Here is a 26,833-nt window from a genome sequence, read left to right as displayed (position 1 = left end):
ACTCATGCCTACAATCCTTAGAAACACATCTGCGTTTGTTGAGCAAGATGAAGTGTCTCTTCCTCTCCCCCTCCCTGGCTCTGACCTCCTCCCTCCGTCTTGTGTCTGTCTCCTTTTCCTGAAAGCCCTCCCCTGGCTCCTTCATTCACTGCCTGTAGCTATCCCTCCCCCCACCCAACCCTCTTTCTCCCTCCCTCCCTCCTCTTTCCCTCCTGTTCATTCGCAGCATTTTGGGTGAAACTGTGAGTAAGAACCTTACATTCACACCACACATTCTCTGGTTTCTTAGGAAAAGGACACACCTGCAATTCACAGACAGCAGTGAGCACAGTGTCAGGAGCCTGTCCTTTGTCCCACTTCGCACCTGTGTTACTCCCTGCAGACAGAAAGGTAAAAGAGTTTCATTTTTCTCCATTTGCATTGGTGTTTGGTCAGATCTGCTGTAAAATCATGCTCCAAGCTACTTTTAATAATTTTTTAAACGTCTGCATATGCCAACATATTCCTTTTTGACTGTGTGCGGACGGCTGTAAGGATCAGTTTTTTCACGTATAGTCAAGAAACCCCCTGTAGTGTTTTTGTGGAATAACTATGTACCTGATGCTCTTGAGCAGAGAACTTTCTCTCGTCTGTCACGATCAATGCTGTGGGAAGAACTTGACAAACTGTTCTCCATGATGTTTAAAATCATGTTGTTTTGCAGGTAGTTCAGGGTGGGAAAGAACTCTGAATAAAGTCAGAATGGAATGCTTTTCAGAGACATGAGCATCTGATGAAATGTGAGAATGTCTTCTTTCTAGGATGCAGTTTTCTCTATTTGTTTCTGTATTTGTTGCCCCTGTACAGCAAGGCAGTCCCTGCAACAGTGACTTGTCCTTGGAAACTCATACGTAAGGGGAGCTGGTGTTTAATCTTCAACGAAAAGTTGAGTTAACATGTGGTGACAAATTAATCCACACACATGTAATGGACAGATAAGCCAGTTCCTTACTTTTACAGACTGTTCAAAGTACAAAGAAACAATCAGGCTTGTACGAACTCTAAAGAAACAAGGTGATTTTACATAGAACTATGTAAAAATGTATTACCACTGTCTTCAGTGTTAATAAACAAAACCATAAAAAATACTGGCTTACTAAAATGCAGCTTGGTTTATTTAATGCATTCTTTTGAGCCTGAATTTCAAGTTTAATGTTTTCTTCCGAACATGAATCTCTTTACTAGCTTTACGGATCCACTCTATAGTTTGTTTTAAATGCATTTTAGCCCAGCTGCATATAAAGAAAAATGTTGATTTACTCATAAATGCAAGTTCATCTACACTCCGTTTTGTCTGTTTTAAATAGAATGGCAGTTTCTATGAAACTGCATGATGCTGCACTCTCCTGTATGTGACTGTTCAGGTAGGTGTGATGTTAGAAATCTGAAATTTCAGCCAGCAGTGAAAGATCTTGGAGGATGTGTGATTTCTAGTTTCACACAGCTGTATACATTTGCATTACAGCCTCTGCCATATGGAGACGACGCATTGGCACCTGTACGGGCACATTTGTATTACAACGTGTTGTAGCTAGCATGGTGGTGCCAACCACTTTAAATCCCCTCTTCACCCGAAACGACACACCTAGCACTTGTAAATAAGACACAAGTGGCACACAAGTAAAGGTTGTTCTCCCTTTTTACCATTAATGGGGACGTTTTAGTGTCTGGGCATGATCCCTCCTGCGTTTTGGCTGAGCTGTTTGTATTTACAATATGGCGTCACTGAGCTTTGTGAAAATAGAGAGAGGAAGCTTCTCCTAGTATCACAGCAGTGAGAGCTCTTGTTTTAGTTTTTTGGAAATAATCAAAGACTCATGTTACACTGTCCTGAGGCAAACACTCTCTACAGTGATCCAGGGCTCAGCGGATTTGTTTTCCAGAAGTTTTGCAGCTTCTTTCTTTCAGAATCTGTGTGGAAAAGATGGCGCTCAGGAAGCCAAAGAACCTTCCCATTGCCTCTGTCTTCTCCAGTTCAAAGAGATGCAAGCAGGAAAATTTGTAACCCACAGCCTGCTGCTACACATTTTTAAATCATTGAATGTTACCAGAAAAATATACAACCTATATGATAAAATACAATTTTTTAACCTTTTAAAAAGAATTCCTAGCTTCGACTAGCTTTATAATAACTCCAAAGCGCTGATGTACATTTATTAAAAAGGGCACCCAATAAGTTACAACAAGTGTCCTCTTCAGGGTGCTTTGAGATACAAAAGGCACATAATAAGACTTTGACTCGTTTATGCTCAATAAGCATTTCCATGTAACCTTGCTATGTTAGGCGCCACCTATGTTAAACTAACTGAACTCTGCCTTATCCCAGTTTGAATTTCTTTATGTTTTGGTTGATTGATTCATGGATTTGCCTGGAAAGGTGTCTTCCTGTTTCTCTCTCAAAACTCTTTTCCATCTGATTTAACAAACGCAGCTCGAGAGTAATCACCTTGGTAACCGCGCATCACCAGTCTTTACAGTTGCACCACCGATGGCTGCTAAATAAAAAAATTGACGGCTGAAAATTAGTCACCTCAGTGATGTCAGCCTCATTAGTCACGCTCATGAGATCAGTGGTTTTCAACCAATCTGATTTTGCACCCACGGGCAGAGGTCTGCTACCACTCCGGTTGAGCTCCTGCAGCTCTTCATGGTGACTACAGATTGCGGGGGTTGTGCATGAAAAATATATTTTTCATTTCCACAGTTTACAATTACATAAAAATAAGACTGCTGTGGGAATTGCTGAAACTGTGACGTAACAAAATTTCCAAAAATGTGTATTTCAGAAACTTTTGATAATGAATTGTAATGAACTATTTTATCTCATCAGTTTTAATAACCTCTTCGTTCAATTCAGGGTCACTGGGGAGCCAGAGCCTATCTTGGGAAGCCATAGGCTCCAGTCAATCGCAGAGCAGATGCACAGACACTAACATACACACTCACAGCTGAGACAATTTTAGACCAAGGAGGAAACCGAAACATCTAGGGGAAACCCATGCGAGCCCAAGAGAACATACAAACTCCACAAAGAGAACCCAGGAATTTTACCCCAGCACTGTAAGACAGCACCGCTAACCACTGTACCACCGTGCCACCCCCAAACTAGAGTATGATGCATTTAATAATATGCATCCTTGCATGTAAAATGCAAATATACAGCAGAGGACAGCCACAGTTGTTTACGTTTCTTTCAAACTGGTGTTGTTCAAAATGAGCAGCATCACTACTTGGCAACCCTAAACAATATTATTTACTACTTAATTTTTCTACTTGTAACTATTTTGCTACCTACCACAATTTGTGAAAATGGCATGGTTCATAAAAGTGACCTGTCCTATCCAAAGTACAAATTGTGGCCAGTATGTTATGTTTCCTATATTCCTTGAATACTGCAAGTAATAGAAGATGGGGTCCTTTCTGCATTGTCATAGGAAAAAAGGCTGCAAGTGGAACAAGTGGCTACAACTGGTATCACTGAATACAACAGCAAATTAATAGAAAGTGGTAAAAAAATGAAACAAGAGGAACCCCAAATCTCCTACGTATGGCTCCAGAACTACTGGCCACATTTCATGCAGAGCTGTTGAACACTTCTGTTGGCTTAAAGATCCAATATCTCCACGAGCTTCAGAGGACCTTGGACGTGGAGATGAAATGCAGTGTACTAATTAGGTAATCATATCTCTGAAGAGGTAATGACAGCCAGGAAAATTCTTGCATTTTGCATAAGAAAGACAAGCATGTGTACAGTTCTTCAATTTACATCTGTATGAAGTCATGGTTTAGGAAACAAAGTATAAGGCACTTGCCCGTTATTTCTATGTGTTTTCTAACATAGTTTAATTACCAAGTAGCTCTCTCTCACATTGATCTCTAAATTCAAATTAACTGTTGTGTCATGAAAAACAGTAAATTCCATTGAGAACCAATAGATTATTTTCTGACACGAACCTATTCCTGAAATGTGTTAAAACACGAATGCCCATACTTTCTTGTGGACTGGGGAATATGCTCACTCCTTTGTAATTTGATATAATTCACAGGGAATATATGGGACAAAGACTGAATTCCTTAATTTGGTGTGTCCTAAGTTATTGGTGAGGCAGAACTGTCTGTATTTAATTGCTGAAAAATATTTGTGAGCAGGTTAACAGGAACCTTTCAGAAAGTGTACAAGAATAGCTATACAGTCCTTATCATTTTTACAGCTCTCATGTTTACCTTTAGGGATGGTAGAAAGAGCCCGCTTTCCAGGCAGAGTTTAGTCTCAGAGCAGAATTTAACTTTTGAATAAGAAAAGAAGGGAAAATTACAGCCACAGGGGTTAAATGTATATACAAGTAGACCTCAATTTAACAGGTTAATAGGAAGGAGGTGCTGTCATTTAACAACAGGTGTCTGTTAAATCACATAGTGGATATACATACATGTGTATACTGTATGCAATCATTACTGATCATAGACACTTAAAGTAACAATGAAAAACTTACAACAAAAAGCCAAGATGTCCAGACTTTTAAGGATGTGTTCTAAGAAAACAAAACAATAATGAACACCAACTGAATACACTAACTTTCTAGGTCTTGATAAAGTCGTGGTAAGGGAAACTACATCTGCCTCTCCTTACAGTTCACAACATTAGCTATTTGTCTTTGAATTGCTATTCTGCCTACATTTACAGTATATAGGAAGACTGTGCATTCAAATCTTACCTACTTGTTTTCAGTTACATTATTTCTTGTCACTTTTTACAGGTCTTTTTTTTTTAAGTTTTTTGCAATCCAAAATCTCTTAAATGTTTTACCATCATACAATGTTGTAACAAATGCACAAAATATTAACACAATGAATTAATACATTACTCTTGGATAGAGGAATATTGAGTCCCTTTAGTCCATTTTATAATTTTGATAGACCAATCAGTTAGAAGGTAGTCTTTCCTAAGTTTTGGTGCATTTTTTGACCAACTGTCTCATTGGAACAGATGCTCCATTGCTTTTCTTGCATTTACACTCTTTCTAACTTCAAATTCTCTGTATCCTCTGACCTTCACAGAGCTGGGAGTTAACAGAACAAGGAGTGGTTATACAGGGGGGTTTATAACTTTGTTAACTCAAACATTTATAAACACAATTACTGAAAACACATTGGTAAGTGATATTATACTTTCCCAAAGAGCGTTAATCCCAGTAGACTGGAAAAATTCCAGTCTATAATGTTTCCTCTTTATTCAATTGGTGAATCATTTTCTCACATCTCAGACTTGTCTGACCTGCTGTGTTATAGCAGGGGCTGCTGGCACATAAATCCTGCACATCATCCAGGTGGGCTGAGATGCACTGGGATGAAAAGCACTATATAAATTCAAGGAATTATTATTTGTAGTAGTACTGGAATATGAACATCTTTGTCCCTGGACCACTAAGAAGATGCAATGTTGATTGTCTATAAATGCAGCTGAACTAAACTCTTTTCTGCTGCAGGACCAGAAGCACCCTGCAGGTGTGGTAGAGTGGGGCCATGCTGTGGTTGTGACTTGGCACCTCCAAACTAAGGCAGTCCAGTGTGGAATGGCTGCCTCTCCACTGAGCTCAGGGAGGCGGGAAGGCCTGCTTCTCCTGGTCCAGCTGGCTGTTTTGCTCCTGGGGTTCTGCAGCGGTCAGAACGTGTCCAATGCCTGCTCAACCGGTCAGCTCACCCTGCGATGGCTCAACAGCACTGGGCAGGTGCCTGCCCCAAGCGCCGACTCCATCTTGGGGATCCCCTCGAATTTTGTCCATTCCTTCCTCAACCTTGTCCAACCGAACCCTTTCCCAAAAGGTAAGTTAGATTTAATTCTTTTTGTTCCTTTTGTCTGGGGTGGGCTTTATCTGAAAATCAATTAATTTCTCACAAATGTGAAGAATGGTAAGAAACACAATGATTTAAAAAGGTTCATTTTTACTTTGAGCGGCTCCCTCACTCCCATCAGCAGCTTTTTTTGTTACTGGACCCCAGAGCTTTTTGTGGATTTCACTGCTGGCAGGATGATAATTAGGAAATGGTTGGAGTACACACTCTGGGGAGGATGTTCCCTTTGTGTCTTCCTAGATTGTACATGGGGTGTAGCAAATGTATAGAATGGATGTAGCAGGCTGATTGGGTCCACAAATGGTTCAAGTCGGGAGGCTTGACATTTCATGGATATTATCTATCATTCGTATGAACGTAGGCAATTTTAAAGACTGAAACTCCAGTCCCCAGAACAGGACAGATAGGCAGCAGAGCCAGTCCTGACAGGCAGAAGTAATGAGCAGGAATGGACAGTTTAAAGCAGTGGATCAGCCTACCCAGCATGCCTTTTGGAGCTGGGAGGAAACCAAAGCCGATAGCAACGGGAAAGTGAGAAAAGGAGTTTTCTGTACATGAAGGGTAATGGGAGTCAGGAATGAGCTACCCAGCCATGTTGTCAAAGCAGATATGCTGTCCTCTTTCAAGAAATGGCTGGATGAGATTAGTTGTTGTCAACCAAACAAAGTGGATGAATTGAATGTCTGCCTTTGTTTGTGACATTCCTTGCATAACATGGTAGCATGGGGAGAACATGCAAACTCCACACAAAAGGAACCTCTTGAACCCAGGACAATGGCGTTGTTAGACAGTTCCACCCATTAGGTAGAGGGGGGACTTTATGTGCAATGTTTAGATGCCTTGCATTTTATACACTGGTGTTTGTAGAGTACAATGAACAATGCATCATAAAACCTCATAAAACACTATTACATGAAAGGTCCCCTGTTAGACAAAAATATTGCAAACCCAGTCTAACCAAACCATAGCACCTCGAAGAAACCCACACAAACACAGACTGTAGTCAGAATCAAACCCAGGAACCTGTAGCTGTGATACAACAGTACTAACAGCTATACCACTGTGCTGCACATACAAACACACAGAGCATACATTACAGGCCAGAGAACCGGTCTCTTGCAGATACATTAAAGTGCATGTAAATATGCTTAAGAAGCTGAATGCTGAACATTCAAGTCCTGTTACCCAGCTCCATTTTGTTTTTATTTGTTCTCGATAATCATTTGCCTCCTTGATATGATCGTTTGTAAATATACAACCCAGAACACAGTCCAATTACAAAAGGTTTACAATACTCCCGCTGACTGGGAATAACTGACAAGCTGTGGTTTCTGTTACTTATTAAGCTGGAGGAAGCAATAAAAGGTAAAACTGAAGGAACACTTAGTTTCACAATGGCATTGTTGTTGGATACGCAGCCAGGCAGGACTTTGAAGAACTTTACCGTTTCCTGTGTCTTAAGGGATAACTTCATATAAAAATCCATAATTTGAAAAATAAAGGTATAGCCACATCATCATTCTTCACAATATGCCATATTGGTGTGTATTTTCTATAACTTATTTTATTTAATATATTGTCCTTGAAGTTTTTTTTAGTTATAGCATACTGTTTAATTGCTGAACATACAACATATGATCCAGATAAATCCATTTTCAAACTACTTCGTCCAATTCAGGGTGCAGGAGAGCTGAAGCCTATCCCAGCAAGCAATGGGTACAAGGCCAGGTGCGCCCTGGCCAGTCCATCCCAGTGTTCACACAGACACAAACACACACACTCACACTTAGGATACATTTTCCCAGAGGCCAATTAACATACCAGTATGTTTTTGGACTTTTATTAATTTTGTTAATTTTTGTAATGATGTTGGAGACCTGAACCTGCTGCCCTTTCAATAAAAATAAAATAATTTTATTATAATTGGCTTCTTGATTATTGCTGGTCACCCTGATAGTTTCAATAATGGAATGGTTCAGAAAGATGACCTGTTGAAAATATCAATGTAAAAACATGTATTTGCCAAATCAAATATATATACTGTATATTTCATAGTATATACAGTATAAGGCAACTGGAAAATATGGAAAGTGTCCTAATGCAAAGTTGTTGATGTAGAATAAATATTTTAGAAGATACTACAGATTTAACACAATAAAAAGCACTTTCAGATAAATCCTTGTGTTATAGAAATCTGCTCTTGGTTTGCCTCATGCAATGAGGTCCTTGTGTTTTCTGTTTGGAAGGGGGCTGTAATGTTAGATATGATTCACAGTGTCAACAGAAATTCACATGTGTGTAGACGCCTGCTTGTCCAGGTGAGATGTTATAGCCCACTGTATAAGGCTAAACAGAAGCTGGTGTTCTTCTGCATAAGGCACCTGGTACATTTATACAGCAGTTCAAGGGTGACAGTCGCGTGAAGGTTGAGAAAAGTGAGACTGGGGTTTCCTGCAGTGAGGGGGAGACTGAGGGCTCTCTGCATGCAGGCAGGCTCAGTCTCGGGGCCACAGGAGACACTCCTGAATTCAGCCATGGCTGTGATAGGGGGAAGTGTGAGACATACTGTAGAGAGAGAAGAAAAAAGGAACCTGTGAGGTGGATTGGTGAAGCCGACTCACAGGGCCTAATAAGGAAGCATGACGCAGAGTCACTACTCCAGCACTTTCAGTCCTTTTTTAATAATTCACCTGTATTGTAAAATTGTTTGATATGTGGGATGGCCACATATAGAAATTGAGACTTTAGTGTATATGTAGTGCGTTTGTAGTTCTAATCTACTCTAGTACTTCGAAAGTAGACCACAAATGCACCATTTTTAAGTTGGTTTAGTGAAGTGTGAAAGCCTTAGGTTTTAATTTAATGTTTTTTATTTTTGACATTTTTGATTTCCAGCCTCAGTCAGAGTAGAGTACAGGATCTTCGACACGTGTATGTAATAATATTGGCATTAGAAATCCTCAACACAGTAGACTGAGGCCTTGAGCAAAAACTCTCTGACTGTCATGAGAACAGACTGTCTTCATTGTCTTATTACTAAAAACATATTTGTTCTTTATTACAATGTCTTCTTTTAAGATGAACCTCAGCCCTACTACCTCTGTGAATCAGTTTTCAGAAAGAAAGATGAGATCACAGTACTTTATTGTAACATAAGGTTCAAAGCTGTTTATGGTACAGTGGTTCAAAAACTCACAAACAACAATGTTATGGTTTTATGGTTTTATAATAACAACAGAGACAAATAGTTACTGTAAACACTTGTGTCATAAATATTGTAAATTCTTTACACCAGTTCTCTATTATAGATACTTAAGTAAACTATATTTCTGGTGACTACAGACAGGTGAATTAATGGTATGCTGACTAGTTTACTAGTTTTTAAAAGTTGACAGTGTTTTCATGTCTGATGGAGCATTCAGGACTCGACTTGTGATAAGATGCACTGTACTGTAAGTTTGTATCTTGTATTAAAAACTACAATTTTGAAATGCTGAAAATGATTTTGGTGTTTACCTTATGTTAAACAATCTTGTTTTTCAGAACTGCTGATCACAGTAATACAAGATCCCAATTCTTTCACAAGCAAAGATTCCAACACAATACAAAAGGTACTGAATGTAATGATAAAGCTGTTTTTCCATTTTCATGTGTGTGTTTGTGGTGGTGTGATACCTGAGTTTCTAATAACCTTTTGTCTGTAAAACCAGCAGGACGGTTGACACACCTCTGCTGCAAAGTATCACTGTTACAAGAGGGGGATTCTGGAACAATTTGGCAATTTTCATACCTTTTGTTCAGGGAAGTGTGGCAGTTGGTGTCTAGACATCTGTTTGCTTTTGAGTGTTAAGTTCTTTTGAGTGACAGCTACCTTAAAAAAATCAAAAAACATTTCCAGTGATATGCTGGTATATTTTCTTTCATGTTCATGTTAATTTGTCTATCGAATAAACAGTCTATTAGAGATGTTTAAGCTGGGTTCACTACTTTTGATATACTTATCCTGCTTCAAGTAGGAATTACATATTTATCTGGTTTCAAATCATCCACTTACTTGAAGCCTTCACTGGTGTTTTCTACTATTATAACAACTTTGTTTATTAATAAAGCTTAATTAATACATTCTAGGCAAAAAGAAATAATGCTTGTCCTTTAACAATTTTCAAGTTAGAATGACGAGAATCATGAAAAAAATCACAACAAAACTGGGTAAATTATACATGAGCAGCCGATATTAAGTATATATCTACGCTACATTTATAAAATCTCTCACATTTACCAGAATGAGGAGCCTAACTGACACATTGTCACATCCATAAAAGCCAAGACTTTTTGTCCTAGAAACCACATATCCATCAGGATTGTCCGTTTAGCTACAATTTTGGCATTAGACCACCTGCTGCAATGAAGTGTCAGTCCATGGTGAAGCTGCAGGGGGCACCACTGAGTCCGAGTGCTGATTGCCGGCTGTGAGAACTGCTGGTGTTTGTGCTCCAGGTGCTCAAGTACGAAACCGGCTTCCTGGTGTGCATAGCGATCGGGATCCTCTATATCCTCTTCGTGCCCCTCGTCGGATTTTGCTTCGCCTGCTGCCGTTGCTGTGGAAACTGTGGTGGCAGGATGTACCAAAAACAGGACAAGAGCATAAACTATCAGCGCCGGGGGCTTTATGGGGCAACAGTGGTGATAACGGCCGTCATACTGTGAGTATAAAATAGCTCTGATCTCTCCGACAGGTAGCTGGAAGGAAAATATGCCCTGTCCAGAGCCTTTATCTTTCTTGCACTAGCAAAGAGCGGGCTGATAAACTGAACAGTTTACCTGAGGTTTGACAAACAAGGCATCAGTGGGTAAATTAGGAAGCTTAGGGAGAAGCTACTCACTTCCACCAAGGTTGAATTTGATACACAGTATGTTTCAAAAATATTCAAGATAACAAAGGTCAGGAAAATAACATCATCGGTCAGGTCCTGAGGTCATGTTCTGAACAGATTAGCACTGTATGTCACTGTATTTTTATACTATCTCAGAGTCTGTAGAAAATGCCCAAACTTTGGAAACAAATGTTAATTGCACCAGTTGCCCAATTCAGTTCCCCCCGAGACATTAACTGATTTCATATCGGAGGCACTGACCACCTTAGTAACGAGGTTATTTGAGAAAATTGTTACATTGTTAACAAGCAGGCTTGTAGATCTATTTCTTTTTATCCAATAGAAATATCGCTCTCAACTTCAAGACAAATACTACCTGTTAACTCTGCATGCAGATCACGTTGGAACATTTCTGCTGCAATGTCTGCTGCACAACCTGTACTTATTGGCTCGTACATCACATTACATTACAAATATCCTGGCATTGTTGTTGATTACAACCTATACTTTGAGGAAAATTGCCAAGTCTAAGAAGAGCCAGCAGCGATCGTTCTTCTTGAGAAAATTATTTTAATGTGTGTGGTAAGGAGATGATTTCATTCTATACGGCTGTTATTGAATCTGGTTAGCCTGGTTTGGTAACCTGAACACACACAATAAAAACAGGCCGATGAAGGATATTGAAGGTAGCCAAGTTATCATTGCACTACAGCTAGCAGAGCCTATAGAAAATCTACACCCCTTGGACTTTTTCACATTTTATTGTGTTACAGCATGGAACTATGATGTATTTAACTAAGAATATTTGCCACTCATCAACGCAAAGTACTCTATAAGGTCAAAGTAACAAAAAATCCAAACATTTTATTAAATTAATTAAAAATAAAAAACAGAAAATAATCACCCCCTTGCTTTGACACACCTAAATTACCTCTGAGGTAACCAACTCTCTTCTCCAAGTCACAGAATTACTTGACTGGAGTCCACCTGTGTGCAGTTGAGGAGTTTCACATGATTTCAGAATGAATTCATCTGTGTCTGGGAGCTTCCCCACTCAGTGCATTTCCAAGGAAACACTACACCATGAAGACCAAGGAACATTCCAAGCAGATCCGAGACGAGATTGTTGAAAAATACCAGTCAGGGCGTGGATATAAAAACATTTCCAAGGCTCTGAATATACCTCAAAGCACAGTAAAGTCCATCATTAAAAAGGCGAGAAAGTACGACTGTGAATCTGCCCAGAACTGGCTGTCCTCCAAAACTGAGTGTTCGGGCAAGAAGAGCCATAGTAAGAGAGGCCACCAAGAGGCCTACAGCAACTCTAAAGGAGTTACAGTCCTCCATGACAGAGGTGGGAGAAACTGTGGATGAGACAACAATAACACGCACACCTCATAAATCCTGCTTGTATTGCACGGAGGGGTGGCAAGAAGAAAGCCTTTGTTGAAAAAAAAATCATATCACATCTCAGCTGGAGTTTGCCCAAAGGCATGTGAGAGACTCAACAATTTGGAGGAAGATTCTATGGTCTGATGAGACCGAAATTAAACTTTATGTTTGGTGCAAACCTAACACATCACACTGAGAACACCGTCCCCACAGTGAAGCATGGTGGTGGCAGCATAATGCTTTGGGAATGCGTCTAAGGGACTGGTAATTTCATAAGGATAGAAGGGAAAATGGATGGAGCTAAGTACAGAAAAATCATGGAGGAAAACGTGCTGCAATCCGCAAGAGCACTGGGACTTGGAAGACGATTCATCTTCCAACAGGACAATGACTCGTAACATACAGCAAAAGCCACACTGGAGTAGCTTTAAATCAAAAAGGTTAATGTCCTGGAGTGGCCCAAGTCAAAGCCCAGACCTCAATCCAATTGAGCATTTGTGGAATGACTTAAACATTTATTAATGGATTCATGTTGTGTTAAATGTATTATTTGTTGTGTTATAAATTTTACCTGCCTGCAAAGCAAATTTCCCATCTGGGACATTATTGGACTTTAGTGTTCCATCTGGGACAATAAAGAAAGTAAGGAGTCATAAATCCTTATCTTGTGATAATCCCAGAAGCCTGCTTGATGTTTCTCAAAACATGAGTCCAGTCTCCTTGTGTTTTCTTCTAGGGCTGGGAACACCTGCATGTTCTTCAGCAATGACAGGTTTACAGTGAGTGTCAATAACAGTCTGTGGTTCTTCAACAATACCTTGGACAACCTGGAGACCTTTCTGAACAGTGTCCCTGAGGTACGACTGGGGGAAATATTCCAAAAACTAGCATGGCTAACCTGCTGTAAGATTAAGTGTAATCTCCACTTTCACTGAGTAGTGACTCACTTTTACTTACTTTTACTCAACAGAATGGCACTAGAACTTGAGAAGTGACAGTTAGGTGTGACTTTGCAGTTGGCTACATTGTTTTGGACTTGCGAATGTAGCAAATGCACTTCAGTAGACAAATACAGTGTCCAGAAATGACAGTAAGGGAGGCCATGAAACATTAACACTGCAGGGGTATTGCTACATCCCTAGATAAAAACCAAATCTCATTTTCTTCCTTCGTTTTATGTAACAAGCCTTTTTTGGTAAAACAAAAGGTTGAACTGTTCAAACAATGTAAATGTTTGTGTCGTAAAAGGTGCATATGGAAGAGCAATATTTCTGAGAGAAGAAATGGTACTTCCTCCCTGGTCCCATCATGTTAGAATGGTGCTTATTCAGCTACTTAATTAAAAGAACTACTCTTTATATTGGATATATTAACAGGTGTTTGAGAGACTAAACCTTGTGAGTATATTTTTCTTTGCAGCAAGTCTCCACAGTGGTGAATGACAGCTCTGTGCCCTTGAATAAAGTCAACAACAGCCTGGTTGGTGAGTGACAGATCTGCTGTTCCTCCCTCTACCTCTTAGAGATCCCACCCTGTCTTTGGGTCACTCTTGCAGTGCTTCCTCATGGTCCTTGGTGACATCTAAAATAACGACACAACCGGTCTCACTGGCTCTACACTATCACTGTGATTGTGTTGTCACACCGTGACATGGGTCTCTCCCTGTGACACTATTTTCTCACTCTGTTTTTGCTCTTTAATGCTCTTTTCTTTTTGTGAGATTGTTCTTTCATTGTGACATTGTTTGTTCTCTGCAACTTTCTCTCCCTGTGCTTGCTCATTTACTGTGTATCTCAGGCCACTTCTGTTTCATATTTTATTCACAACATTGCTATTATACTAATTATACTATTATACTAATAATAGTATAACTCTTAATTATAATTAATAATAGTATCATTATTATTCAGATTACAGGCAATTGTTTAAACGCCTGCGTGTTTCATCTTTGGCTGTCAGTCATAATGCAAATTATATTTATTTTCAGTTGTTCTTTATCTGACACTTGATTATTTATCATCCGGTGCTCCTGTGTGTTTTTGGCTGCAGCACAGTGCCTTACCCCCGTTTCCCTCCTCTCTCACCCTAGACATTGGGCCCTTGCTGGGGAGGAGCATTCAGAGGGCCGTGGAGGGTCGCTTGATCCCAGTGCTGCATTCTGTCCTCAATTTATCCCAAGGTACCTGAACTCACAAAAAGTAACACAATACAGCCAAGGCTGCCATTTATCTGTGATACTTGTGTCACTTCCTCCAAAGGAAGCACACGCATGTGTCCTTTGATGCACGGATGTCAGCATGCTTTCCTGTCCTCCAGAGGTGAACGATACCAGGGGCACTGTCGCACACCTGAACGCCACGCTGCCGTACCTCCAGAAGAGGCAGGAGGAGCTGCAGGCGAACCTGACCGATCTGGCCTCACGCATCCGGACAACCCTGCAGAAGAAAGAGTGTCTCAACTGCAGCAGGTTGGAGTCCACTGTGGAAAAGATCAACATTCAGATGAACTTCAGTGGGGTAAAGTGCCGTCCTGTCCTACCTAGACCAATACCTACACTCATGTGCTGCAGAGAAATGGAAACAGTCATTCCATTAGTAGTAATAATAATACAGAAATGTACGACAGGATATATGAGAGTACGTAGTGAATCGCAGCATTCAAAGTGACGTTAACAGCTGTTTGAAAACGTGGAACACCACTTATTTGTTACTTGAGTAAAATAGTACAACTCACACCAACGCTGCCACTTTTAAAGGAGATGGACATAAGCTGACCTGATCTTGTTTAATCAGGCCTTGTTATATCACATCTCTCTATGGAAGCACATAAAAATAGTAACAGAGCCACACTGGTATTATATTTGTATAGAACTGTTTAGTTCACAGAAAAGAGAAAACTGTCATGTTTGGAAGTTTGTGTGTTTTCTTTTATTTGTATGAGAGAGGTTGAAGAGAAAACTGTTCTGGTTTACTGGCTAGCCTGATCTCACCAGATGTTGGCTGGGCTGGGCCTGGTGAGGACTGGAGTGAGAGAAGACTACTGTAGGTGGCTGCAGTAAGCAATGTTAGTCGACCAGTAGGGGGCGCTCTTTCCTGAAATTTCCAGTTAATGCCCCAGTGTGGTGGCAGGGGTCACAGTGCTATTGTAGGTGCCACCCTACTGTTGAGACATGAAACTGAACACCTGACCTCTTGGTCACTCGGGGTAATAAAAAATGAGTTGTGTGGTCAGCAATCAAGCAGACTGATGTTCCTGTGTGTTTTAACAGACGTCTCAGCTGAATGAGCTGCAGTCTGCCTTAAAGAGGGCTGCTGAGGCTGATCTGAGCTCCACAATAGAGAAGGTGAGTTCTAGCCACAGCTGGAAGAGGGACAGTGGGGTTTTCCTTACAGAGCTTATCATGGGCATGCTCTTTAATAGCAGCTGCCTTTGGCTTGAAGCAGTTTAAAATTTTATATAAATTCAAAAATTGAATATATAGTCAAGGAATCATGCAATTACAATTACTAAATGTTTAAGTAATACTTCCCTGCTTTCTAAGTGGTATCAGGCAGCTAAAAATCTGTCTAAAGGTGCTGTTTGGGAGTTTCTGTGTCTCCAGTTTTCAAGAGTCACATCCGCACTGATAGGTTCATACTAGGCGACTGCTCCCAGCCATCTGAGATTTTTCACAACTGTGCCATTTTTATCTTTATCTGTTTATTCGCAGCACCTTTTTTACCATTCTCGTGGTAGTTCAAGGTTTTTCTAAACTGGAAAATGAAGATAATTCAGTCAAAACGTAGATTGCTGTAATTCAAATTTTCGATACAGGGAGATTCTTCAGCTCTCTTCAGCCATTCTTCTCCCAGTTGGAATTGCGACGTATAGCCCACGGTGATGAAGAGTCCTGCGTCTCCCTCTGTGATGGAGCCTCGGAGGCATGGGCGTTATTTCCTGGGGGAAGAGCGGCGCTCTCTCTCTGACTTGGGGAGGCTTTCTGACTCTCCGTCTCGGAGACGAGGGACGGTTCTTCTGGTGGTGGGCTTGGGACTCAGTGGACTTGACTGTGTGCTCTCCGCTCGCAGGCACAGCAGTTCCTGGGCAGTATTCCCCAGAGAGTGGCCAACGAGAGCAGGAATGTAGTGAGAGGTGAGTGTGTCTGGAGGATCTTGCTTCTGAGCTGTAGCTGTCTTTTCATTTCTATTCAGAAATCTTTTCGGCTCTAGTACCAAGTGCTTTAAGATGACCTAGTCAGGAGAGAATATATGACTGGGCCCTGCTGTCTAAACACAGGTACAGTATAAACCAGCACAGTGGGATTGCCTGTCTCACTCACTAGACGCCCGTGACAATGGTAAATAACAGTTCAATGTCTGGTCATCAGGTCCTGCACCTGAATGATACAGCAGGCAAATATGCCAAGATGTTGTGTACTGGATGTTGATACTAGTTCTGTGTCAAGATTGCTGAACTTAATTCAGAGTGTCTTGGGATTACCCAAGGATTTGAAGGATAACCATAGCAACTCAGTTTTACTTTGATTTCACTGTGTGCACACCATGGATTGACACTGCCTTGCCTTGGAGATCACATAGCTTTAATGCATGATTTTGACTTAATTAGAGCTTTGTGACAAATTCACTGTGTTTTAGCAGATTTAGATTGCTTTATATGACCAAAATGTTTTATGTAGTTAAATACCATGACTTGCTGACAATTATTTCACTTGCTGCTTTTCAAGCAGCTTTACCTCTTTCATATTTCTTAATGCCCTTTAAGTATACATTGGATAAGAAAAACAACATCAGGATGCTAACTGCAATACTAATTTCTGTGTTGTGTCCATTCTAGATGTACAGAAACAGCTCCAAGATGTTGAAAATCAAGTTTCACAGGTCTCTTTAGAGAACCTGAATCAACTGGTTCAAATTTCTACAAACCTGCAGTCAGTGAAGAATAAAGCTAACACCTACTTTCCAACTGTTTACAAGGCAGACAAATACAGGTAGATTTTTCTTTAAATAAGTTAGAATTGCCTATTTTTCATCTTTATGCTCCCTGTTTTACTGTTACCAATTTTTAATTGGCTCGGTTCACAGCTACAATCCTTAAAGCCATAATAATATGTAATATAGAACGATACAAAATTTGTTCTTAGTTACTTATTATACCCTCTCAGTTTGGAATTGCCAGCAGTTAATCATCTTGCCTCATTCCCGCAGATATTGTACTTGCATAAGACATATTCCTCAGGAATCCACATGGGCCATTTCTAATTGCAGTACCTCTGGATAACAGATTCCTCTGACATCTTATAGCTCACACAAGCTGAGGATACCCGTAGTGATTCAAGTCCATCCAGTGCCAGCGACACTCAGTAAATTGTGCGGCACTGCTTAAGGAGTCTTTTTTAGAGTTGGCTAATGAGTTAACCTAGACTGGAGATCTGTTGACTACAGGACTCTTAACTTCAAAGAAGTGTCTTTTATTGACTGAACCACCCGGGATGCCCATTACTGTTTCTCTGTCTGTATGACTGTATCCATTTTAGCTGTATTTGCTCTCTATGACATTTGTATATTAGTGACAGAGTGGTATGATGGGATAATGCTTTCTTCCCCGGCTCCACAGGTGGATTGTGGGCCTGGTTCTGTGCTGTGTGGTTCTGTTGGTGGTGGTGTGTAACATCCTGGGTCTCCTGCTTGGCCCGGCAGGGCTTCGTCCCGGGGTCGACCCCACCAAACGCTCAGGGACAGCCAACTGTGGGGGCATCTTCTTCATGATGTGAGTAGTGGGCACAACCGCAGGACAGTGAGGACAGAGCGTCAGTGTCACTGACCCCTTCCAGCCAAGCGGTCCTGGCGCTTGACACAAATAATCTAATCAAGCTCCAGTTGGCAATCTTCTTGTTTCTTTTTTAAAAAAAATGCACCAAATGACTGGTCAGATCTAAGCAGAACATTCAGACAATATAGCAATTTTCCCTGTTTGAGAAAATTGACTTTGTTTCCAAAGAGCAGTTCAACAACACAGGTGAATCCTTTAAAACAGTCCATTTTCACAGCCAGAAGAATTGGTTTTTGGTCTCATGTCACGGAGGTACCACTTTGCACTTTGCTGTCCTAGGAGCAGAGCAGAGCAAAGGGCAGAGCAGTGGCTCTGGGGCTAAGGATCTGCACCTGTTACTGGAACGTTGCCATTGGGCTCCTGAGCAAGGCCCTTAACCCCAACTTCTCCAGGAGCGTTGTACAAAGGCTGTTGTGCTCTGACCTCAAGCTTCTGTGTGTGTCTGTGTGTCTCATGGGGAGCAAGCTGGGGTATGCGAAAAAGACAAATTCCTAATGCAAGAAATTGTATATGATATAAATCATATATATATAAAATGTATATATATATAAAGTGATCTTATCTCTTATTAAAGAGCTGGCCATCCATCTCTGGGTAACTGAGGGGAGAAAGAAAAAGACACACCCTACCCTACAGGGTTCCCTATTAAATTGGAGAAGTGTGCCCTTGCACTGAGAAACGGTTAAAGCTCACAGAGTGAAAGCTCTCGTAAAGAGCTTCACTTTTTACATTACCCAACAAAAACTATTCAAATTCAACTAACAAAGTGAGAAGTGCTTGAATAGGTTAATACACCAGGGTCTGGATCCTCCAATATTTAAAGTCACTTTAAATGTAATCTTTACAGTGTGTCTTTACATGACTGGCAGTTATTCTGTAGAAAAACGAGGAGTGACTGCCCCTGTCATAAACAGACAGCTCTTAGGTTAATTTCTAAGATTTTAGATTTTTAAGCATTTTAGCAATATCTGCAATTGCTCACTGCGCTGAGAGCTCCAGAGCTCTTTGACTCAGTGTTGGTGCTGGTGACCAATTGATCAAACCTTAACTGTGGTTCTGTACTAAATAGAATGTTGCTTGTAATGCATAATGATGATTACTTAGAGAAACACTTCTTCCTTTTAAAGCAAACAAAATCTGTCAGCTCCAGATGGTAGAAATTCTTCAAGGGTATTTTTGGCAGAATTGAGATGGTCGTACCAGCAAGAAACGTTTGTGATTAAAATAGTAATTTTCACCCAATTTCATGTGAAATGGCTACATCTAACCAATTGCACAGAACAATCTGGGTAGTTCCCTTTGTCCAGTCATCCTTATCTCCTCCTAGTGAGCCCTCTCTGAGAAGCGGCTCTACCAGTGATGTTGATAGTGCTGCTGTCTCGCCCCCTGCAGTGGTGTTGGATTCAGTTTCCTCTTCTCCTGGCTGTTCATGCTGCTGGTTCTCATCCTTTTCCTGCTGGGAGGCAACGTCTACACGCTGGTGTGTAAGCCTTGGCAGAGCCAGGAGCTTCTCCAGGTAATGGGACAGGGCTGGCGGGGGCGAGCTGTGAAACTCATCTCGTGCTTCATTAGCAGGGCTCCCCAGCTCTGCTGCTCGACTCTGACAGAGCCATGGCTTCTGCAAAGCTTCTGCAAAGCGTTTCTGCCAATAACACGCTTTCGTGATTGTGGTATTCATGTATAGTATGTTATTTTGTGGAATATACATGTTTATCATTGTTCACACGCTCATAAATTAATTCTAATTTATGAGAGCAATGCACTGAGGATGAAGGAATGACGTGATGAGAGCGCCCCCAGCTGGCCTTTCTCTAGCATCTGCACATGCCTTTAGCAGCCTTCAGGATACAACCTGCTCCAGGTGTAAACTTCTACAGGACAGAGAAGTCAGTGCACTGGAGTCACAAGAACAATGTATGCGAGATGTTCACATACCCACTTGTTATAAAGGAACAGTTTAGTTCAGCTTGCAGCCTAAGCTTGATAGATACTGGAAGCTAAGCAAAGCTGAGCTCCCAAAGACTTGGATGTGAGGCGTTTAAGGCACACTAGGTAGGTGCCAACAAGTGTTCTTGGCCCAGAGGATAGTGCTCTTGTCTCTGGACAAGACATTTTAGGTGAAGAAACTGCTGTGAATTAAAATACACCTCTTAACTACTAGGTGGCTATATATTCACTTACAGGTAATCGACACACCTAACCTGATCCCAGGATTCAACCTGTCAGAAGCACTACAACTGAAGACCAACCTGAATATATCACAGGTGTACAAGTAAGACAGCTTGAGTGCTTTCTGTTGTACGAGAAGAATGAGCGTGTGTGTGTGAGGGTGTGCTTGTGCATATGTGTGTGTGGATGAGCTCTACTGGGTCATATAGAGGGTGTTGAATATAACCCTCTGTTATCCAGAGCTGCTTCTCTAGATCAGAGGTTCTCAATCTCGGCATGCTGGTATCTGGTGGTACCTGTATGACTCAGATTAACAAACCAATCCCACAATTTTTGGGAGGTAAAAAGTTGTCGGTTGTTGGGAATATATGCAGTTATTTCAACTGGTCCTTTTAACCATGCAGTGAAATTAAATATATTTCTTACAGATTTACAGATCTTTCTGCAAATGTTTTTCCCAAACTATAGTCTTCCTATGAACATCTCTTTAAAATCAGACAACGTTTCATGCTTTCTGCATGAAATTATATTGTTATTCAAATTATAGTATTTGAGGGCACATATTCTGTTTCTAGGGACTGTAAGAACAACATGCCCCTGTGGACCACACTACACCTGAAACAGGTAATCAATCTGGACCTTCTGAACATCTCCAAGGTAAGTGTCATTAATTTCTGCCTAATATTGAAATAGTGATCATCTTCACGTAATGCTCTCAGTTTCCTGTTTGTAGTCCAAGTGTCTTTTACATGAGTTCGTACACAGACAACATTGCAACTACAAGAAAGATTATGAACAAGAGCCTAAATTCTGAGTCTAAGCATTCAACAAAATATCACTTTTCCTCTGACGTTTACCCAAAGCAAACTGAAAGAAAACAGAAACGTGAGGGTCATAATTAATATTTTATCATTAGGGAGTCATGAGATTTTATTCATTGTAGAGTATTTGTAAACCCAGTCAATCTAGCTCAGTGGTTCTCAAACTTTTTGGACCAAGTACCACCCCTAATCCATTTTGTTGTGTTATATTGTGCACTTCAACTGCCATAAAATGTAGAAAGAATCTTACTGCTAGAATCTTGAAAATGATGCAGTTTCAATTTCAGGTGATATTTTCCCAAAACCTTTGGTATACTGTAGACATTTATTGCTCCTTCCTGGGTAGGATACAAATGTTTTACAGGAACAAGTAGTTTATTCCATGCTGAAAAGAGAAGAAAGAAAACACAATGTTTTGGCCGTGGAGCCTTCTTCAGGTGTGTACATTGTGTTTTCCTTCTTCTCTTTTCAGCATGGAATAAACCTATTACTTGTTCCTTTGCAGCTTATGCATGCTGACGCAGCTACCCACCATAAATGTTTTTCACTGCTGTAGTGTATTCAGTCCACTCAGGCATATCCCATGTGTCTTTTCTTCCCCATCAGTACCGTGCAGAAATTGAGGAAAGCTTTGGAAAGACCAGCTTCACTCCTCCACAGATCACCCTGCTGGGCTCGGACTCCCGCAGGCAGCTGGAGGAGTTTTCCAATATGTCAAAGGCCATCAACCTCACCAACCTTACACAGCAGGTCAGGCTTCGCTGGTGCTGTTTTCTGTGGGCTGTGAGGAGCAGACTTTGTTTGGTGCACAAGCAGATGTGTTATTTTTCATTCTGTGTGGCAGAGTCGCTCTGCTGTGCAAAAGACAGTGGTTCTGACCCACGGGGAAAAGCTTTCATTCCGGAACATTTTCTTCCATGTCAAGGAGTTTTTAGCATTGGTTTTCAGCCCAAAATGTTTGAGTAACCAGCCCTGTGACAGAGAAAACAGGATACTCCTACTGGAGGTGGGAGCTGAGCACCGAGAAGGCCAGATTCCCCAGGAATCTGTGGGCCATCCCTTTTCACGACAATGAGGGGGTAGTGTGCAAATGCATTTTCATTCAGCACAGCCTACAGATATTTCAGCAATGTTCTGCTACTAATAATAACTCGGCTACAGTTTAGAAGAATTAAAACATAAAAAAACACATCTGATCGGAATTCTTTTGTTTCAGATTAATTACTTCTCCATTGAGGATCTGAACTCTACGGCACAAGATTTGGACAGCCTAGCCAACACAATGGTAGGTTCCCTGTTTTTCTTATCCCCTGAAATTAGAATCTTGCTGGATTCTGTCAGCAGCACTGTGATAAGACTGCTTATTTATGTTTGTGCTCACAAATTTATGACAGGTCTTTTTCAACTCTAGTTTCTCCATCCATGTATTTTCTAACCGTCTTATTGAATATAGAGGGCAAGCCAGATACCACCTCGGCAAGCAGTGGGTGCATGGCAGGGTACACCCTGGATGGGACGCCAGTCCATCCCAGGGCAGGCTGACACAGACCCGCGCACACTCACACCGGGGCCAGTTTGTTCCAGAAGCCAAGTAACCTACCAGTATATCTTTGGACTTTTGGAAACCAGAGCACCCAGTGCAAAACCATGTGAACACACAAACTCCACACAGATAGCACCGCTGGTCAGGAGTTGAACCCAGGGCTCCAGCAATGCAAGGAGTAATGCTAACCACTGCGCCACCATACCACACTAACTGTACTTATGTTGTAATAAATCATGTTACTTTATTTTACAGAAGCTATTTGGAAAAATTCTGTTTTATCAACAATTACTATTCCAATCCTCTGCGTTATCCAATGTGCCCATTAAAAAAACAACATATTTTTTTTATCCACATAGTAGTTTTTCAAAATTAATGATTACTATTTTATTTTTGTGCAGTTTATCGGCTGAATGGTGGTTGGCTTAAACCACATACAAATTCCTATGTCTTAGTCTCCATTTACTGTGCTTCTCTGCTGCCTCCTTGTGATTCTTTGGTTCCAAATAAAAACATTGACCCTCCACAAAAGGAAAATCTCACATGTTTTGGCTTGTTTTCCACATTAAATCTCCCTGTAAAAATATTTACAGTAGATTATTTAGAGTTGTGAATTTACCAACATTAAATGAAAATGTTAAATTATCTCTTTTTACAGTCAGTAACCTGTTTGTGCTCCTCAAAAATGAAACAAAAAAATCAACGTGATCATATGATCGAGTGGGTTTGAAAAGCTTATTAAGCTCCTAAAGATTGCATCACCATAAGAGGTTCACACTAATACAAGTCCTGCTATGCTTTCCAGAACCACAGCAGACACATTGTCAAAATGTGTTCAGCTACATATTGCAGTATTATTATATAACAAGAGGCATTGTTAAACTGGGGAAGTAAATTGTATTGTATTTGATCTTATGGGAAGTGGTTTACTGTTCACTGTTCTGTCTCAGGCCAATCCAGGAGTGAAGAATGAGCTTCTCTCAGAGGCAGCCGCACTGCGGAGGCTGAGTGCTTGGACACTGATCCAGATCATGCTGGAACTGGTGGGTCCCTCAGCTGCAAACACATGGCTTTGGACTTGTGCGGCACAGCTTTTACATGCGTTGTCATTACGTAGAGCTCAGTTTCCCTTCCTGGGTCTCTTTTGCATGGGGCAAAACATCGCTTGTAAATAAGCTGAGGTGCCTGTGTGGAGTGCAGACCCACATATGCAGGATGTCTGCAGTGCTCCTTTCTACTCCGGTCTGCAACGTTTCGCTCTGATAGCACTGATGCTGTCGGGTTTGGAACTTCTGCATGTTGTTAAAGCAGAAGCAGGAATCGCACGCCACGTTTTTTGTGAAAGCAACCAAAGACTTGAAAACAATTGAGACAACAGTGATGTAATTACTATAGGTAGCTCAATAACGTGCAGGGTGATACAATCAGCAGCTATATCGCTCTGCAACTCACAGGTGACAACCCAGGTGTGAGCCTGGTCAGTACCTGGATGAGAGACGTCCTGGGAAAGACTAAGGTTGCTGCTGGAAGAGGTGTTAGAGGGGGGGCACTTGCATTGTGGTGTGTGTGTGTCCTAATGCCCCTGTAAAGTGATAGGGACACTAAACTGAAAAAAAGGCACCATCCTTTGGATGACACATAAAACCGAGGTCCTGACTCTCTGTGGTCATTAAAAATCCCAGGGAGTTTCTCGGAAAGAGTAGGGGTGTAAACCCGGCATCCTGGCCAGATTTTCCATTGACCTTTACCAATCATGTCCTCCTAATAATCCCCTTCTATGAATTGGCTTCATGACTCTGTTCTCCTCCCCACTAATAGCTGATGTGTGGTGAGTGTACTGGTGCACTACAGCTGCTGTCGCATCATCCACGTGGGGCTGCACATTGGTGGTGGAGGGGAGTCACCATTACCTGTAAAACGCTTTGAGTGGAGTGTCCAGAACACCACTATATAAGTGTGATGAATTAATATTAATAACTACAATACAGTTTTCTCACTTACTTCCATGTTTTTATGAGAGAACACAAGAAGTGCTGGTAAGAAGAGAATTGAAAATGACTTGGCTGGCTACTGCTACTACTTCGTCAGGGGCTGCAGCACTATACCCAAGCCCTGAGCGTGTGTGGAAATACGCGTGGAAGTGAGCCTTTTCCCTTGGGCTCACGTGGCCTTGTGATTCATTCAGAGACAGAGCCCTGCCTTATAATATTGAGCACTTTCTCAAATCTTTCCAAAAATATAGCCAGACTGACATCGCCAGTGAGCTATGTGACAACTGGAGACTTCCATCACCTTCCCTAGCTTGAACACTTTCCAGATCTCAATCCTATTGAGATTGTGATTGTGATTGTGATTGAATCCTATTGAGATTGATACCTAGATGTTGGCAATAAACAATGGTATGAACGCAGTGGGGGATATCTTAGTTGATTGAACATAAATCAGTGCTGTATAAATACCAGAATAAGCTGTATAAGTACTGAATAAGTACTAGAACTATCTGGTTTAATACCAGAACACTGTCTGAACCAGTTTCTTTATTTTTCAGTCAGATCTGAACTACACTGTCCAGCAGTTGAGCGTCACCACTTCACAGATTCCCGTAAGTCCTGGTCTCCAGTTCTGTAAAAGTGTGTGAAGCATGCATGATCTAATGAAACCCTCGCTGATGTCACAGCTGTTTCAGGCCATTGCAGACAGGTTTTCACATGGTAAAGAAAGGCTGGGTCCATGCAGATATTGCTAGCAATTTATATCTAGCATTCTGAAACTGCAAATCACTTTGGAGGATATGAAAATACACACACTCAAATACAGAGAACAAAGCAGTGATGTTTCCACTGAAAATGGTCCTTTGAAGTGTTCATTGACTTATACTGCTTATTTATCTGAAAAAGACTCAATAAGCATGATGGGCTGAATGGCTCTTATGAGACTCTTACTCCAAAATCAGCACATCTTTCAGCACATTTTTGTTGAAGTTGACATAGACCAGACATATACTTCCATGGTACATTTTTCCAGAGTCCATGCATCAATTTCTTTTATGAAGTATAAAGTAAAACATTACACAGAAAAGCTCTCTTTCGGCCATATTTTTCCTCAGATTTTACATTCACTGTGATTTCTCCCTACTATTATACACTAGAGCAGAGAGTCTCAGTCCTGGTCTACGTGAACTGGTGTGTCTTTTGACTTGTGTTTGACCTGACCTTCAAATTAATAAAGCTTATTATTTCTTTTAACTGTTTGGGAAAACATTTTACAGCCAGTTTCGGCTTCTAACAAGGTAATCTCAAATTAGAAATGGATTCTTAGTTTATATGGGCTGTTTCAACAGTCTTTTCAGACATCTGGAATCTACTGTAAGCGATTGACTCTATGCCTAATGAATGTTTATTATGAAAATTGCCTGATACAGTGTAATTGCAGCCTGTGTCTTTGTAGACGTTATCGACAACTCATTTAGTTATTTTGGCAGAAATCCAAGAAGTCCAGTTTACTGCTCAAATACTGTTAGTAGACCAGCAGGGGATGTTCTTTCCACTGATCTGGATTTTGCAAACCAATATTGTCCATATTGTCCCAGTATTGTCCCTGTGAGATGTTAAACCGTATTAAACTCTAAGTAATGTTAAACTTGACATGGAAGACCCAAGAAAGAGTGTGGTTATCCGCCCCAGGGTCCTAAATTCCACTCTGGGTTTCCATGATCTCGCCTTCCTGAAGCTTCCCTTTAATTGAGCTGGTGAAGCAGTTTATCACTCCTCCCCCTGATCTGCTGTGCAGTGGGGCTGCATTTCAGTGGAAGACGAAGTGAGTCTCATCCTATGTGTAAGAGGAGTTGTGATGAAAAATGATCTATAAATACAAGGAATTATTATTAAATTATAGATGGAGGAGAGCAGAAGTACATTAAAAAGTAAAAAGACAGACTAAACAGAATGCTGTTGTCAAAAAGTATCTTGACAATATCTTGTTTTTTGTGTTCAGCTATAGGTCTGAATAGTTTAAAATAATAATAAACTTCAGAGATTAAAAGCCTGGTTGGAATGAAAACCAGAAGAGCCTATGGACTGTGAGGACTAGAAGAATAACTGCATGAGACTGGACTTTCACACGTCCCATATAATCAGGCACACTCACACACTTTTTTATGTAGTTTTTTTCATGCTGACCTGAGAAACTATTCATCACGTTATCAGTTTCATGAGGATGATGGGTAGCTGTTTTAATGTGATAAATTCTGAATATTTTATTATGTATTATGTATATTATTTTTTAATGTATTAATTGGAGACATACATGTATTT

The 26,833-nt window shown here is 40.8% G+C and overlaps 1 protein-coding gene across 4 annotated transcripts in view; it reads left to right on the top strand.

Annotated features, from left to right (window-relative positions):
- The first annotated feature begins 207 nt into the window (after positions 1-207).
- The window catches only part of prom2 (prominin 2), a 36,202-nt gene continuing 9,576 nt past the window's right edge, over positions 208-26,833 (top strand). The window contains exons 1-21 of one of the 4 annotated variants that reach the window (XM_015347902.2): positions 209-390; positions 704-779; positions 1,347-1,403; positions 5,526-5,862; positions 9,436-9,503; positions 10,390-10,595; positions 12,895-13,015; positions 13,578-13,641; positions 14,248-14,337; positions 14,475-14,674; positions 15,427-15,501; positions 16,226-16,289; positions 16,992-17,145; positions 17,772-17,924; positions 19,380-19,503; positions 20,171-20,259; positions 20,732-20,813; positions 21,584-21,727; positions 22,194-22,262; positions 23,471-23,563; positions 25,069-25,122. In XM_015347902.2, the coding sequence (XP_015203388.2) occupies positions 5,613-5,862; positions 9,436-9,503; positions 10,390-10,595; positions 12,895-13,015; positions 13,578-13,641; positions 14,248-14,337; positions 14,475-14,674; positions 15,427-15,501; positions 16,226-16,289; positions 16,992-17,145; positions 17,772-17,924; positions 19,380-19,503; positions 20,171-20,259; positions 20,732-20,813; positions 21,584-21,727; positions 22,194-22,262; positions 23,471-23,563; positions 25,069-25,122 (2,100 nt within the window). In that variant the 5' untranslated portion in view covers positions 209-390; positions 704-779; positions 1,347-1,403; positions 5,526-5,612. Of the gene's footprint in view, positions 391-703; positions 780-1,346; positions 1,404-5,525; positions 5,863-9,435; positions 9,504-10,389; positions 10,596-12,894; positions 13,016-13,577; positions 13,642-14,247; positions 14,338-14,474; positions 14,675-15,426; positions 15,502-16,225; positions 16,290-16,991; positions 17,146-17,771; positions 17,925-19,379; positions 19,504-20,170; positions 20,260-20,731; positions 20,814-21,583; positions 21,728-22,193; positions 22,263-23,470; positions 23,564-25,068; positions 25,123-26,833 lie in introns of all 4 variants that reach the window. The other 3 variants (XM_015347903.2, XM_015347904.2, XM_015347901.2) reach the window with 3 other exon arrangements.

This window comes from Lepisosteus oculatus, chromosome 4 (genome assembly GCF_040954835.1).
Source record: "Lepisosteus oculatus isolate fLepOcu1 chromosome 4, fLepOcu1.hap2, whole genome shotgun sequence".
Classification (NCBI taxonomy): Eukaryota; Metazoa; Chordata; class Actinopteri; order Semionotiformes; family Lepisosteidae; genus Lepisosteus; species Lepisosteus oculatus.
This window is presented reverse-complemented; position numbering and strand designations above follow the sequence as displayed.